The 13,239-nt window shown below is 42.9% G+C and overlaps 1 protein-coding gene across 3 annotated transcripts; it reads right to left on the bottom strand.

Moving 5' to 3' along the window:
• Positions 1 to 831: 831 nt before the first annotated feature.
• On the bottom strand, positions 832 to 13,167 carry CUNH15orf40 (chromosome unknown C15orf40 homolog). Of its 3 annotated transcripts, none has more exons than XR_011681474.1 (5): positions 12,475 to 13,164; positions 12,260 to 12,386; positions 11,411 to 11,538; positions 6,263 to 10,566; positions 832 to 3,561 (listed from the first exon to the last, which is right to left on the bottom strand). XR_011681474.1 is itself a non-coding variant. In XM_071441409.1 (5 exons), the coding sequence occupies exons 1-4, from the start codon at positions 12,544 to 12,546 to the stop codon at positions 10,474 to 10,476; spliced, it is 420 nt and encodes a 139-aa protein (XP_071297510.1). In that variant the 5' UTR covers positions 12,547 to 13,167; the 3' UTR covers positions 832 to 10,337; positions 10,437 to 10,473. The 3 variants fall into 3 exon arrangements, 2 of the variants coding, with proteins under 2 accessions (XP_071297510.1, XP_071297509.1); XM_071441409.1 differs by having other exon boundaries at positions 832 to 10,337; positions 10,437 to 10,566; positions 12,475 to 13,167; XM_071441408.1 differs by having other exon boundaries at positions 832 to 10,566.
• Positions 13,168 to 13,239: the final 72 nt, after the last annotated feature.

Genomic DNA, 13,239 nt, shown 5'->3' with positions numbered 1-13,239 from the left:
CCTGAAGCTCATTGCCAATTCCTTCTCTCAACAATAGCTTAAGCCTGAGAGCTCTTCACCCACTACACTGTTTATCATCAGCTATGGATTGGTTATTTTGGGACAGCTTCATTGTGGAACAGTGCGTGGCAGTGACTTTGTAGCATTTTTGTCTCTGCCACTTGGGATTAAAGCAGTTTATTCTGAGATCCCAGCTGAGTTCAGGATCCTTACAGCACCTACCAACATCTCTATGGAGCACATTGCTTGTAAGAGACAAGATGAGTTTAATATGACAATCTCAGTAAATTACACAAGAGTGCCTCAGTTTCAAAAGCTGAGAGGAGGTTATTAAACAAAGAAAATTACTCTAGGTAATAAAAATCACTGACACCTCAGTGGGAATTGCCTGGGTTAATACAGACAGGGTGGAGAACACTCCAGACTTGAAAACAAGAAAAGGGTCAAAGAGCAAAATTTATTCAAATTCCTGTGGATTAAGCTGCTAAATAAACCACATTTTTTCCTATGAGCATAACAGATATAAATACATAGGAGCAGTCAGTCCACTGCAGCATGCTGAGAGCCCAAACAAATGTTATAAGGCACGAAGGATCTCGTGTGTGCAACATCTGCACCACAACCGGCGCGGGGCAGTGCCACGCTGGGGCCGCCGCTCCAGTGTCCCCGTGTCCCTGTGGCACTGCCAGCCTGCAGGCAGAGCGGGGCCCTGCACACTTTGGTCACTGGGCTGGTGATCTGCCAGCAGCTGACAAACTGCAGATTCACATGCACTAACAGCAGGGCCTTCTGCTTTAACTTAATAGCAAAACACTATAGCAGAATCACTGATCTGTAGCTAGGATTTTATTTAATTCGTTAAATTGTTTACTCTGTGTCCACATCTTACTCCATTTCCAAGTCAAATTAACACATCACTTCAGACTAGGATAAGCAATCCATCCTGAATACTGATACAAGCCAGAACGTGATTACACTAAACTCAGTTTATTAATCTTCTTCATTGACTCTTTGTCAGGAAACTTCATTATACACAGAAGGAAATAAAGGAATAAACCAAAGATCATATACTGAAGAAACAACTAAAATGGGTATTTTAATTCATATTTGTAACTTTCTAAGAGCTTTCACATTTATATGGCTTTAAATAATACTGATTTTGACAAAACCCATTTTTTCTTCTGTGAAAGGTATTAACAAGAAATTGAAAAGCTCAAGGAAAATGACGTTCCATTTTTCCCATTTGTGATGAGCCTACTCTGACTGTGCAGTGGGAGAGGTATTTATCATGCATAGCTTGTCCTCCTCCTTGGATGCTGTCCTCCAGTTTGGACTGGAAGCACTGTGTGTTAGAGGATCATTAACCAGGGTCATGTACATCATCTCTCCCTCACAAATGAACACTGTCAACACTGCAAGAGCCACAGAGACACTGCATAATCAGGGCCCAATGCACACATTGTGGCTCACACACGACAAAGCAGACAGACTAAACTGCACAAAAGAAATCTGGTTTTACATACTCGTAAACATACTCATTCCAAAGCAAGGCAATAGCCTCATAACTGCTGCAAAGCATAGACCCTACACAGACACCTCTGGCCCTGAGGGATCCTGCCACCAAGAGCTATCACAAAATTCTATTACCTGGCTTCCAGATGGACAATGTCCTTATCCCTTGGATTACACAAAGTTTCAAGCACGTGACAGGAGCTTTACACTGTGAACACATTATGAAAGAAGACTGGAGACAAATACCAGATTACACTGCCTTGTTCAAATCATGGTGTAGGGAATGAGTATTGTTTCATGGAGCAAAGACATGGGTCATAGAGCCGTGTCACATACTGATTTCACATCCACACAGTCCAAGAAAACACCAGCTGCATAGATTTACAAAGCAATCAGATGGCATGCTGAGAGGTATAGAGGAATATGAAAGAATTGTTTTCTTCACACTTATATTCCTGTCTGTGAGCTCTAAATGCAGTTCTCTCTGACCACTACTGCACTGCTAAAATTACAGGAAACTAATTATTGAAACTGAATTAATGTCTGTTAGGTTTTTCCCACACAATCCTGTCTCTTACCTGGCACTCTTGACCCCTACCATTCTGGAAATCATTTTAGGTTCCTCTTTTTGCCATAAAAGAGAGGAATGCAATGCAGTACTGAAGAGAACTGAGTAAGATTTTCATCTCCTTCCAGGAGTCTCATGATCCACTCTTAAATCTTTTTCCATTACTATTTAATGGTATTATAATTACTGTTATTCTCCAGTGTTCAGAATAATCACAAAACAAATACAAGCTTGATTATGCTCATATCATTATTTGTATTACAGGACCAACAAGAGATTTTGAGCTTTACCAAAGGAACAGCAGAACATGCATCTCCAAGAACCCCCACTTAATCTAGAGTTAGAATTTGTAGGTTATTATAAACAGAAAAGACTGGAGAGAAGGGGCAAAATACAGAGGTTGGTATACCTTGTTTTTATGCTCTTATTTTCTTACTTTAGAAGTCTGACATTTTTCTTTTGAAAAGATTCTTTCCTTCATGAAAATGGACACCTAGTATAAGACATATAGGATAATCAGCAGTCCTACTCTCTAAAATTGGCTCAAACCTTATTGTTTAGGACAAGCTCTTCTCTAAAACCCTTAAATACAGTTATCTCCTCTGCTGCCAATCCAACATTTGCGACAGCCTCGATAGCTTATTCTCTGCTGCCAAACCTGCCTCCAGTCACACTTTTCTGGTGCAACTAAGGAGTCACAGATTTATTTATCCTCTAAAACTGTGGGCTGTATTTATCCTCTAAATCTGAACAAGCATGTAGCAGTAGAGCAAAGGCTCCTTTGTGGAGAAAGCATATAATCTGGAAGACAGACGGGTGTCTCTCCTGCTTGATGCTGCTCACAGACAGCAGAGCAAAGGAAAATAAGTGTTTGAGTCACTCTCTCATGCACTACACCATCAAGTGAGTTAGTTAATCAGAAAACCTGATTTAACCATTCTCAAGTGATTTCACTTAAACTGTGAAGTGTCATCCTCTTTTGGTATTTGCACTTTTTCCAGCAGTGACAATCCATGCAGCAGTGGGGCAGGTCTGAGCTTCAGAGATGAAAGGTCCCAATGATGGGCATGAATTTATCCAAGTTAAAATTTACCTTTAATTAACGTCTTTATACTTTCTTTTCTGACACAGGAGAGCATGTCTCATATTTAGAAACAGTTTTTAATACAGTCCAGAGTTCTCTTCCCCTGCAGAGCCAGCTCACCATATCCACTAACCTGACTGAGCATTTCTGGCAGCAGCTCCTCCTGGTGCAAAAGGCGGAGGCTCCCAGGGCTGCCAACTCAGCTTCAGCTGAACCTGGGGGAGATCTCACAACACTTTGGACAAAGCTCTGTAGGTAAGACAAGAGCTGGGAGCAGCAGTTGGCCACCCCTGGTGTCAAGGAGATGTGCCAGCCTCTCACAGCAATTACAAAGTGTTAGTCCACTAACACAAAAAAATATTGGCAAGATGTAACTGCCTTTGTAGAATCAGTTTACCTAAGATGAGAAGACAGAATAGATGAATTACTTACGAGCAGCTGATCAACTTTTTCATCTGAATTTGTATTTTAACCCACACAACTCTCAAAACAAACACATCAATAGATACTCTTTTTATAATTCACATCAATGGCCCCCACATGAACCTATCATTTCAGAAGATGAAATCTTTCCTGTTTAAAATTTCAGATTGGCAGGACTCGGGAGTCACACTAAGAGGGCCATAGGTAATATCCTTTTACCACCTAGATTCACAGATTGCCAGCAAGAAATAACTGTGAAATTTATATTGCAAATTATTAGATTTACAGTCTTTGAAAACCTGACAGGTTTTTTTCCCCATTCTGACTTGAGTGCTAAACAGCAGAGGAGGTGCTATAAAACATCAAGAGTCTATCACACCCTCTATTCTGTGTATCTTATTTCTCAGCAGAGTTTAGAAGGAGATGTAGGACAAGCCTGCAAAGTCCATAAGCCAAGTATTGCTCCTAGCCCAATAAATTAACCTTCAACAAAATTATTCCATCCCTCCCCATCATGTTTTATTTTCTTTATTTTTTGATTTGAGACGTTAAGGCATTACATTAACTCAGGAGTAAAACAAATAAGGTCTGTTTCTTCAGATGGTCTGATCAAGGTAACATTGGATAATCACAGGGCAAAGCCTAAAACCCAGCCTGAAAATCTCTAAGTCCTGAAAATAAGCTAACAGGATTTGCTTATTTAAGTTTGGAAGTCCAAGTGTGTAAAACCTGGAACACTTCACTAAATTCCTCCCCAGGTAAAAAGACCAAGTCAGCTCGCTGAAGAGAGCAGGAATTATATGCAGCTGAGAAACCAAAGGTTTTCTCTAGGTTTCCTGGGGAGGCCTACCTTACAGCAAGATCAGTGAAAAAAACCTTTCAAATTCAGATTTGCAAAGGTGGCCCCATAAATCTGGCAGAACAGCTTATGGCAAGCTCTGATATTGCACATTCTTTTTGTCTTTAGGTGCATAAAATGTATATCAACACCTCCTCTGACAGGATCACTTTGCTTGTTTTTGTGTATTTAGGATTTATATAGTAGTGTTTAATCAGATCTTACAACTTCTCTGCTTTTACATACACAGGTACTTGACTACTGAAAGATAGGCTTTGCCTCACATTCTACAATTTAACTACAGCTATTTTCAAATTCATGTTTTCAGATGTTCTATTTTCACATTTATCTTCTGCCAGAAATATTGTCTGGCATGGTATTAAATAAGGGAAAAAAATTATTCCAGATGATATGTCATGGCAATCACAGCAAACAGAAGTCATAGACTTTGAGAACATCATTATAAGCTGATCATCCTTTAAAAATATTTAACAAAAAGCTCCTGGGTCTGCTTTAGCAGCTGAACCTGAACTCAGCGAGGAAGTGACTGAACAGAATCAGACATTCTCATTAAGTAAAATTAGCCAAGTGCAATTTGCCTGGCTGGTTCCCTCTATGTATTAGCATTTATATTCAGTCAGTGATGAGCATAATCAGGTTTTTTGAACAAAAAGGAACAGTCTCCTCAAAACCCATAAACCTATCAGGTTTATTAGTAACAGTTTGCACTTCCATTGTAAAAAGGCAGTTAAGAAACTGAAGAAAATTGCCTGTTCAGAAGTGTATCTGAGTAGCTACCAGCAATCTTTCCTCATAGCAGGAACATGACCTCACATACATGCTGGCTGATTGCTGTCAGATTTACTGGAGACAAAAGGAGATATTTCACTAAAGGGCAAATGCCAGGAGCTACAAAGAGCTGCCACAGGGCCTCACTGGAAGGGACAGGTTTGCCCTCTGATTGCAAAGATTGGATCACAAGGTCTTTTCCCTCCTTCCTCAATGAATGCATCTCTAAGGGCTGTCAGGCCCAAAAAACAGAAAAGGGAATGTGGTGGCATCTAAGGAGATAAGCATCAGCAACACTGCTGATGTGACAAATAGAGAGCAGAAACAGCCCCTGAGAGCCTGGTCCTGCTGGAGGGCACTTCCCTGCAACAGCAGCAGCAGAGCTGAAGGTGAGAGGCTGCAGGAGCACCCAGATGTGGCAGGAAGGTGCTGCTGATACCTCCATCAAATGTAACCCCACACCCCTTCTGAACATCAGAAGGGAAGCAAAAAAATTTCATAGATTTTAAGAGAAGCTATGGAAAGCAGCACTGATGAAAAAAAAAAGGTTCCACACAAATAGCTTGTTTTGTAAAATTCAACTTGGTAATGCTCCTGTCAGCCAGCTGGGCACAAAGTATGTCCTAACACGTTGAGAGCTTTGAAATTTGTTTTAAGTTATGCCTCAGTGCATCCTGGCTTTCAAAGCATTACAGCAACAAAAACTGGCCAAAGGAACAGCATTGCTGCAGCCCTTCCCACATGCACTGCACACCTACGAGGCACAAGGAAAAAAACAACTTAATGACAATCACCCCAGAATTATAGTTTGTAACTCTGGTTGTTCTCTTAAGGCAGACAACTGCTTTATCTGAGCAGCATGAAATGAGGCTTTGACCCTCTATTGTTTGCTCCTCTTTCCTTGGGTTCATGGCTAACTGCTCTCTTTACAGCATGTTTCTATAGTGACCAACTGCTGAACTGATACTCAATATATTTCACTTTTCACCTGCCATACTTCAGATTTGGAAACTCAGAATGTTATTTAAACAATATTCCAAAAACTTACCCTCAGGCTGTAGTAAGAGATGGCACATGATGAAGCGATGGTGGATACTTCATCACTCTGACTTCCCCAGCTCTTGAAAAAAACCAAATAAATGCACCATTTATAGATGAAAGAAAATTTGTCACAACTCAGTAACAATTACTTGAGAAGCCAATACATAAGGGATCAGGAAGAAACAAATTTCCAATATCTCAGAGAAGTACCAGACTCCTCCCTTTCAGGCAAGCATTTAATTTCTCCAGCAGCTTTTTTATTGTGCCTCAGTTGCATTAAGAGCACTTTGCCTCACGTACAGCCCCTTCCTAGAGTAACAACCAGGACAGCTTTTACAGGAGGATAAAGCACTGTGGTCCCCAAAGGAGACAGGAGCCCATTTTTAAACCCATCTGGCAATGAATCATCCTCCCAAGATAAAGACTGAAACATTAAGAGGGGAATACAGTAGGTAGAAGTAATGCAGAAACAATTTCAAAAAGTCAGCTGGTTCAAGTTTTACACATGCAAATAAACATTATGAGAGGGGAAACAAGAGTGAGATGTGAAGCACTGAGCAGGAAGATCAGGTGTATTTATCTTCCTGGAAACTGGAAGATATTAAACTGTGCTTTCTGCTAAATTGCTGCTGCCAGTTATTGACAAAGTTGTCAATTATCCAGGATTATTTAGACTGATGATACCTGAAGAAATGAGGATTTAGAAACACTTGGGACTAAAAGAAGAGATAGGAATACCCTGCAGATGATAAATGGAATGGATTGAAAGAAAAAGAGCAAAGAGACACTTTCAGAGGGTATAATTAAATATCCTTAATTAACATATTACACTACTACAATGAAACCAACTTTCAAAGCTGGATTTTAGAAAATAATTATAACTGAGTGGATGAAAGACTAGGACCCTTCTATACCATAAGACTGGCATAGAATTTATTCAGATAACTTCTATTTTGCTAATGTTTAAATAACATAATTATACTTTAAAATTGCACTGACTGTGCAGGTCTGCAAGCAGCCAGATATTAAATCACCATTAGATGGATTTTACTGAAATTGGTCAGACCATGCATTAAGGAAAGAGGACAGTGCTTGATTGCAATAGCTGAGTAATCACATAGCTTAATGCACATGGATAAAGCAGGTACCAACAGGTATGTAAGTTATGTAGCAACAGGGACAATGTTTTTAAATTGGTCCAGGAATAAGAATTCATTTTGAGCAGGGATTTGTAAAGCATCTTGTAATTCTTGGAAGAAGCTTCTTACAACATCACAAAGCTCTGCTCTATGAAAACATACTCTGCTGGAGTAAGGGATACTTGCTACCACAATTTTTTCAACAGAATGAAAGATATTTTACCATGTTCATGAAGGGACAGTTGACAGGTTAGGATTTCAATGCAAGACTTGCAGTAGTTAGGCCTAAATCATAGTTTTGGCATTATTTGGACACACAAGTATCTTAGCTCTTGCCTACCTCTCTTATATACAATGTGTCACAGTTGAGACAGCCACAATACACAGAGCATCATCGTACAATTTCAGAAAGCTTCAACCCATGCAGAGTAGCACCTCACCATTTCAGAAGGCTTCAAGCATCTGCCCATGCAGAGTAACGTCATTCCAAATGTCTGTTCTTCTTGTTCTTCAGCCCAACCTTTTATCCCCTCATGCTGATGCCCTGCACCTGTGTGCCCTCTGTTCCTTGTGTGGTTGGCAGTGCCCCTGGGCACTCCATGGCTCATTGCTGGCAGTGCTGCTCACCTGCTGCTCACAGCTGCACCCGCTGGGGATGAGGCTGGGCCAGCCCCACTCCCCATCACCACAAACTGGGGACCTACAGCAATGGAGCAGCAGTTCCACCCTCCCAGGCTACCTAAATCCACAGCCAAGGTATCAGGGATACAATTGATACAGGGATGTACAGCACAAAAAACATTGACATAGAGGCTGTCAGGTATGATTCTATATGGCAACACCCCAGTGTTACTTATACAACCATTCCAAAATAATTTTGTTACTCACATTACATAAATTGCATATTACCAGGGTTTATCTGCCACACTATCAGGAATTCAAGTTACTTTCGTTAATCAGGAAGAAGAGATGCAGAATGCCAGCTGAAGGTGTTCAGGAAAGGTGAAGAAGCCAAGCAGAAGCCAGCAAAGCCTAGACAGAACATGCTGACAAGACAGAGAGGGCACTGAAACACTAAATTGGCTATTTCAGGTAATCATCACTGAAGATCAATGTACTTCAGACTCTATCTGTCCACACAGCTCCTCCCTCAGTCTGTGTCTGAAGTCACAGGGAAGTGTGTAATGAAATACATTATTTCAACAGAGCATATAAGCTTTAAAAAAAATTTATAATGGCTGTTGCAGCAGCCAATTCCAAATGTAATTTATAAATACAGAATTCCTCAGTCTTTTTATTGCCATTTTCTACATATCATAAGTAGAAAAGTTTAGGAAATAAAAGGAAAAAACCCCAACAACAAACCACTAACACTTCATTTTGGTTTGCTTGGCCTTAATTTTTCTGCAAGACACGGCACCCCTCTGCTGGGCAAGAGCAGATCTAGCAGCAGGGAGGGGTGAACCAAAACTGATGAACAGTAAAATAAAATCAGCCTGTGCAGACTGAAAAGATATGTAAGGAAAGAGGACTGAGGCAATGTATGGCTGCCCAAATGCCTGAGAAAATAAGGGGCCCAGGTGTGAACCATTAAACAAACAGAATTCAGACTTTAGACTTATTTCTCCAGAAAGTAACATTTTTCATAACATCTTTAAAATTAGTTACCTTGAAGGGAACTGCCATCTTGAAAAACACCAGTTCTCTAACTCCAAAAGCAACTGTTGCAATATTTAGAATAACAGGACATTGAAAGAGTTCCCGAAAATGAAAGACTTTTGCCCATGAAGAAGCTGAATTATGAGCTATGAAGCCTTTACTGCATCAATCTGGCAATGCATCAGCATAAATGCTTATGCATTCATAACATTCTTCTCCAGGAGAATGTATGACAAACCTTAAGCAAACCTTCAGAATAGTTATCTTTTTTCCTTTAGCCATTACTTTATTTTTAACATGACAACCATAGGACAAATACAGGACAATTTCAGACATCAGCAGTGATGCAGAGGAAAAAACTAAGTCCTCCCAGAACCATGTATGGTATCACACACATCTTTGGGACATGTCAGTTAAATCCTCCTCTGCCCTCTGAAGCATGATAAATAGAGAAGTTCAGCCTTTTTCTCATCAGCCCTGAAACTGGAGTATAGTTGCCCATTTTGTTTCAGACTTCTTGTTTTGTTGTGTTCTACAAATGACTCAGCTCTGTTCTCTAGGGGTTGCACTACTATTCATTTTTAGACCAAGGAAAGATTATAAAAAAGGCAGTTTCAAAGAAGCATTCTATGAAGACGTTTCTAGGAAACAACTCTTTTCTTTGTTAAAAATATAAACACAAACCAAAGCTTGTTTTTAATAAAGGGACTTTCTGTGCCTGTATTAAAAACACTCATTACAGGTGACATACAATTGGCAAAGATATATATGACCATATATCTACTTTTAAGGAAACTATTTACAGACTATTACAAAGTGCCCCCACGTGTGCAATGACCAGGTCCTGCGCTGGTTTTTCACACTGAAATCTTCTGGTTTTCTTTCCGTTGCTCAGGACATTCTACTTTCAGTTTGTGTGATCAACAACAGCACACTGGCTTCAAAAGACATTTATTTTAGATACCTGTAAGTGCCCACAGTGAAAAGCTGCACCTGCTGTGAGATATCAGAGAGAAGAGTCTCTTTTATATCTCTGCCATCCAGGTTTGTCCTTCTGTACCACTTCCCATATGGAAGGCTGTCATTCCAAGCCCCTCGCTGTGTTAACCAACATTTCCTCCACTAAAAAACACATTTCCTAAACAATTTGTTTAGGGACCAGGAAAGAGGACAAATCTTACCCATAGGAAACCATCCAGAGCAGAAGGAAGTCTGTAGTGACAGAAGTAGATACAGTCTCAGTTTTCTAACCAAACCTACAGGAAAACTTCAACTGTACAGCACCTATATTAACAAGGGAGGGGACAGAAGTATCTTCCTGTAGTCATTAGCCACACTCTCAACAGCACTGCATCAAGTAAGAAAGAATATCAGTCCATGTACCAGGATGCTTTTTCCTATTTCCTACTCTTGTTTTAGGTCAACTGGAAGCTTCTTTCTTCAGTTTTTCTAAAATCTCATGTGGTGTTGCTGATACCGATATCTTCACCACTTTGTCACGAGATTTACCGCCCTGGTTTAGACAAACACAGAAAAAACCCATCTTTCAGAGAATCACCCTTTAAGGTAAGAAAACAGTGCAATTTATAAGATGCTGATCAACAAATGAAGCAGTTTGCCCGTGATTTAGGAAAAACAAGACTCACATCTTTTTGTCTCTATCTCTTCACAACATTTCCTTGGTCATCTTATCCTTTACTATGAGGCTTTAAAAGACTTCTATAACTACTCCATTAAACCAACAGATAAAAATAAAAAGCACCATTTTTCATTGTGCTCTTGTGCTTATAAACTATAAATGAAAATGGCTGGAAAGACTGACTCCAAGTACAATGAATTAACAAAGCAAATTATTTATTCAGTGCAATGACTAAAACAAAGAGTTTCCACTCACCAAAGTCAAGACATATAAATTCTAATACAGAGAAACTCTTGAGGCCCAGCTACAACCCAAGTGCTTACATATGCTCTTGCTTATGTGTGACAGTTAAATGTCAGAATCAAATACAGAAGTTTATAAAAAAAAGTGAAAAGTTAATAAAATGCACATTCTCTGCAGAACACAAATTCTGTAAACTCATTTGACATGAAAACAAGAGAATCTTGAAGGACACAGAAAACATGAACTACAGAGATTTGCAAAACATTATCATGATAACCCTTCCGGTTAAAAGATCTCAAGATCTGCCATAGTTCTTCCTACACTAAATTTGTTCTCAATGAATCATTCCATTAACTCAACTAAACTTTTTAAAGTGTCTTTCAGACTGAACTTGGAGTAGCTCCCTGTACTCAATGTGTAAGTTTCAAAATTTCAACAGCAGTAGGGCAAAGCTGAAAGGAAAAAAAGGAAGTACCTTCTCTAAAACAACATCACTCTTCTTCACTTCAAGCACCTTAGCGAGGTAGCGACACAGCTCTGCATTTGCCTCCCCTTCCGACGGAGGTGCAGCAATAGCTACACCTACTGCCTCTGCTGTCACATCTATAGAAAATAGTTGGAGGATTTTATGCTCAAAATATTCAAAACATCACATCATAGTTTCCTAAAAATGAACGCTTATGCTTTCGAAAGCATTTTGATTTAAAACCGAGTAAATGTATAGATTAGCAGGTGAAGCATTTTCACATTTCATGAATTCCCTTGATTGTCGGCCACTACAATCAAATATTAATTCCTGACAATACAAGCAGTGATTGTCCTGCTTGGCACCATTGTCCTGCTTGGCACCACGTAACACGACTCAAATGAGGTTAGCCCTCCACCCCAAAAGCCGCTTGTTAAATCAGTCTGCTCAGAATCACGCTGTCAGTAAATTCCCCGTAAATTCCCAAGGGGCCTGGACACTGCCACAGCTCGTGGGTGCCGCACACACGGGGGATGTCTCAGCAGTCCCAATGCGTGCAGGAGCAAGGCCAGGGCTGTAGAGGGAGAGCACGTTTTATTAGATCCAACTTTTATGGCTCTAATAAAACCGCACAGACCGTTGAGACACAAACGGCCTGCACGAAACCACAGAAGCCAAACGGGAAGGATTCAGGATCAGGATTTACCCCGTGCTCACCGCGCCACCCAGCGCTGTACACGGGGGAGCGCCGAAATCCTCGCTTCAGTTTCCGGGTGGGATTTTGCGCTTTCCCTCCCTCCGCCCCTGTTCCTCAGGGCGCAGCGATGCAGTGCCCGGTGCTCCGGCCCGCAGACCCACCTGTGACGGCGCTGCAGCGGGCACCGGGCTTGGCGCGCACGGCCACCCTCACGGAGCCGCCGCCCGCCGCCGCCACCGGTCCCGCGGTGGCGGCCGGCTCCGCGGGGCCCTTGGCGGCTGCTTTTCCCTGAAACAGAGGAACAGGCGCGGTCACTGCGGTTACTGCGGGCACCACCCGCCCCTGCCCCCCTTCCCTCTCCTGGCCCTGGCCGCACCTTCCCGGGCATGGCCCCGCCGCTCCGTACCGGCGCCGCCCGCACCCACAGGAACCCAGAGAGGCTCCGCATGGCCGGGGCGGCCCTTCCGGCAACCGCGCCGGGCCCGCCCCGAGGCGCCTGCGCGCTCCGCACGGCCCGGCCGGGCTGGCCCTGTGCCCACAGCGGGTGCTCCGGGATAGCCGAGCTCTGTGCCCTCAGCGGGTGCTCCGGGACAGCCCGGCCGGGCCGGCCCTGTGCCCACAGCGGGTGCTCTGGGACAGCCGAGCTCTGTGCCCGCAGCGGGTGCTCCGGGACAGCCGAGCTCTGTGCCCGCAGCGGCTGCTCCGGGACAGCCCGGCCGAGCCGGCCCTGTGCCTTTAGCGGCTGCTCCGGGATAGCCGAGCTCTGTGCCCTCAGCGGGTGCTCCGGCACAGCCGAGCTCTGTGCCCACAGTGGCTGCTCCGGGACAGCCGAGCTCTGTGCCCATAGCGGCTGCTCCGGGACAGCCCGGCCGGCCCGGCCCTGTGCCCGCAGCGGCTGCTCCGGGACAGCCGAGCTCTGTCCCCACAGCGGGTGCTCCGGGATAGCCGAGCTCCGTCCCCACAGCGGGTGCTCCGGCACAGCCTCTCCCTGTCTCTCCCGCACGGCCCGGCCGAGCCCCGTCTCTGTCCCGGAACGGCGCCGTGCCCAGGGACAGGAGAGCGCTGGCGGAGTGTGCACAGAGCCGGACGTTTGACAGACACTTGTTCAACACACAGCCTTTGGACACCCCAAACCTGAGTG

Source organism: Agelaius tricolor, unplaced genomic scaffold (assembly GCF_023055355.1).
Source record: "Agelaius tricolor isolate 1412-34295 unplaced genomic scaffold, bAgeTri1.0.p SCAF_16, whole genome shotgun sequence".
NCBI lineage: Eukaryota > Metazoa > Chordata > Aves > Passeriformes > Icteridae > Agelaius > Agelaius tricolor.
The sequence above is the reverse complement of the archived record's forward strand: the minus strand, read 5'-3'. Positions and strand labels throughout refer to the sequence as shown.

Excerpts from the sequence above, each read along its gene's own strand:
- CUNH15orf40 (XM_071441409.1), bottom strand. The coding sequence starts at position 12,546 with ATGCGGAGCCTCTCTGGGTTCCTGTGGGTGCGGGCGGCGCCGGTACGG. Across the intron at positions 11,539-12,259 it reads CCGCTGCAGCGCCGTCACAG|ATGTGACAGCAGAGGCAGTA; the intron begins GTGGGTCTGCGG and ends TATTTTCTATAG. Across the intron at positions 10,567-11,410 it reads GTGATGTTGTTTTAGAGAAG|GGCGGTAAATCTCGTGACAA; the intron begins GTACTTCCTTTT and ends TGTCTAAACCAG.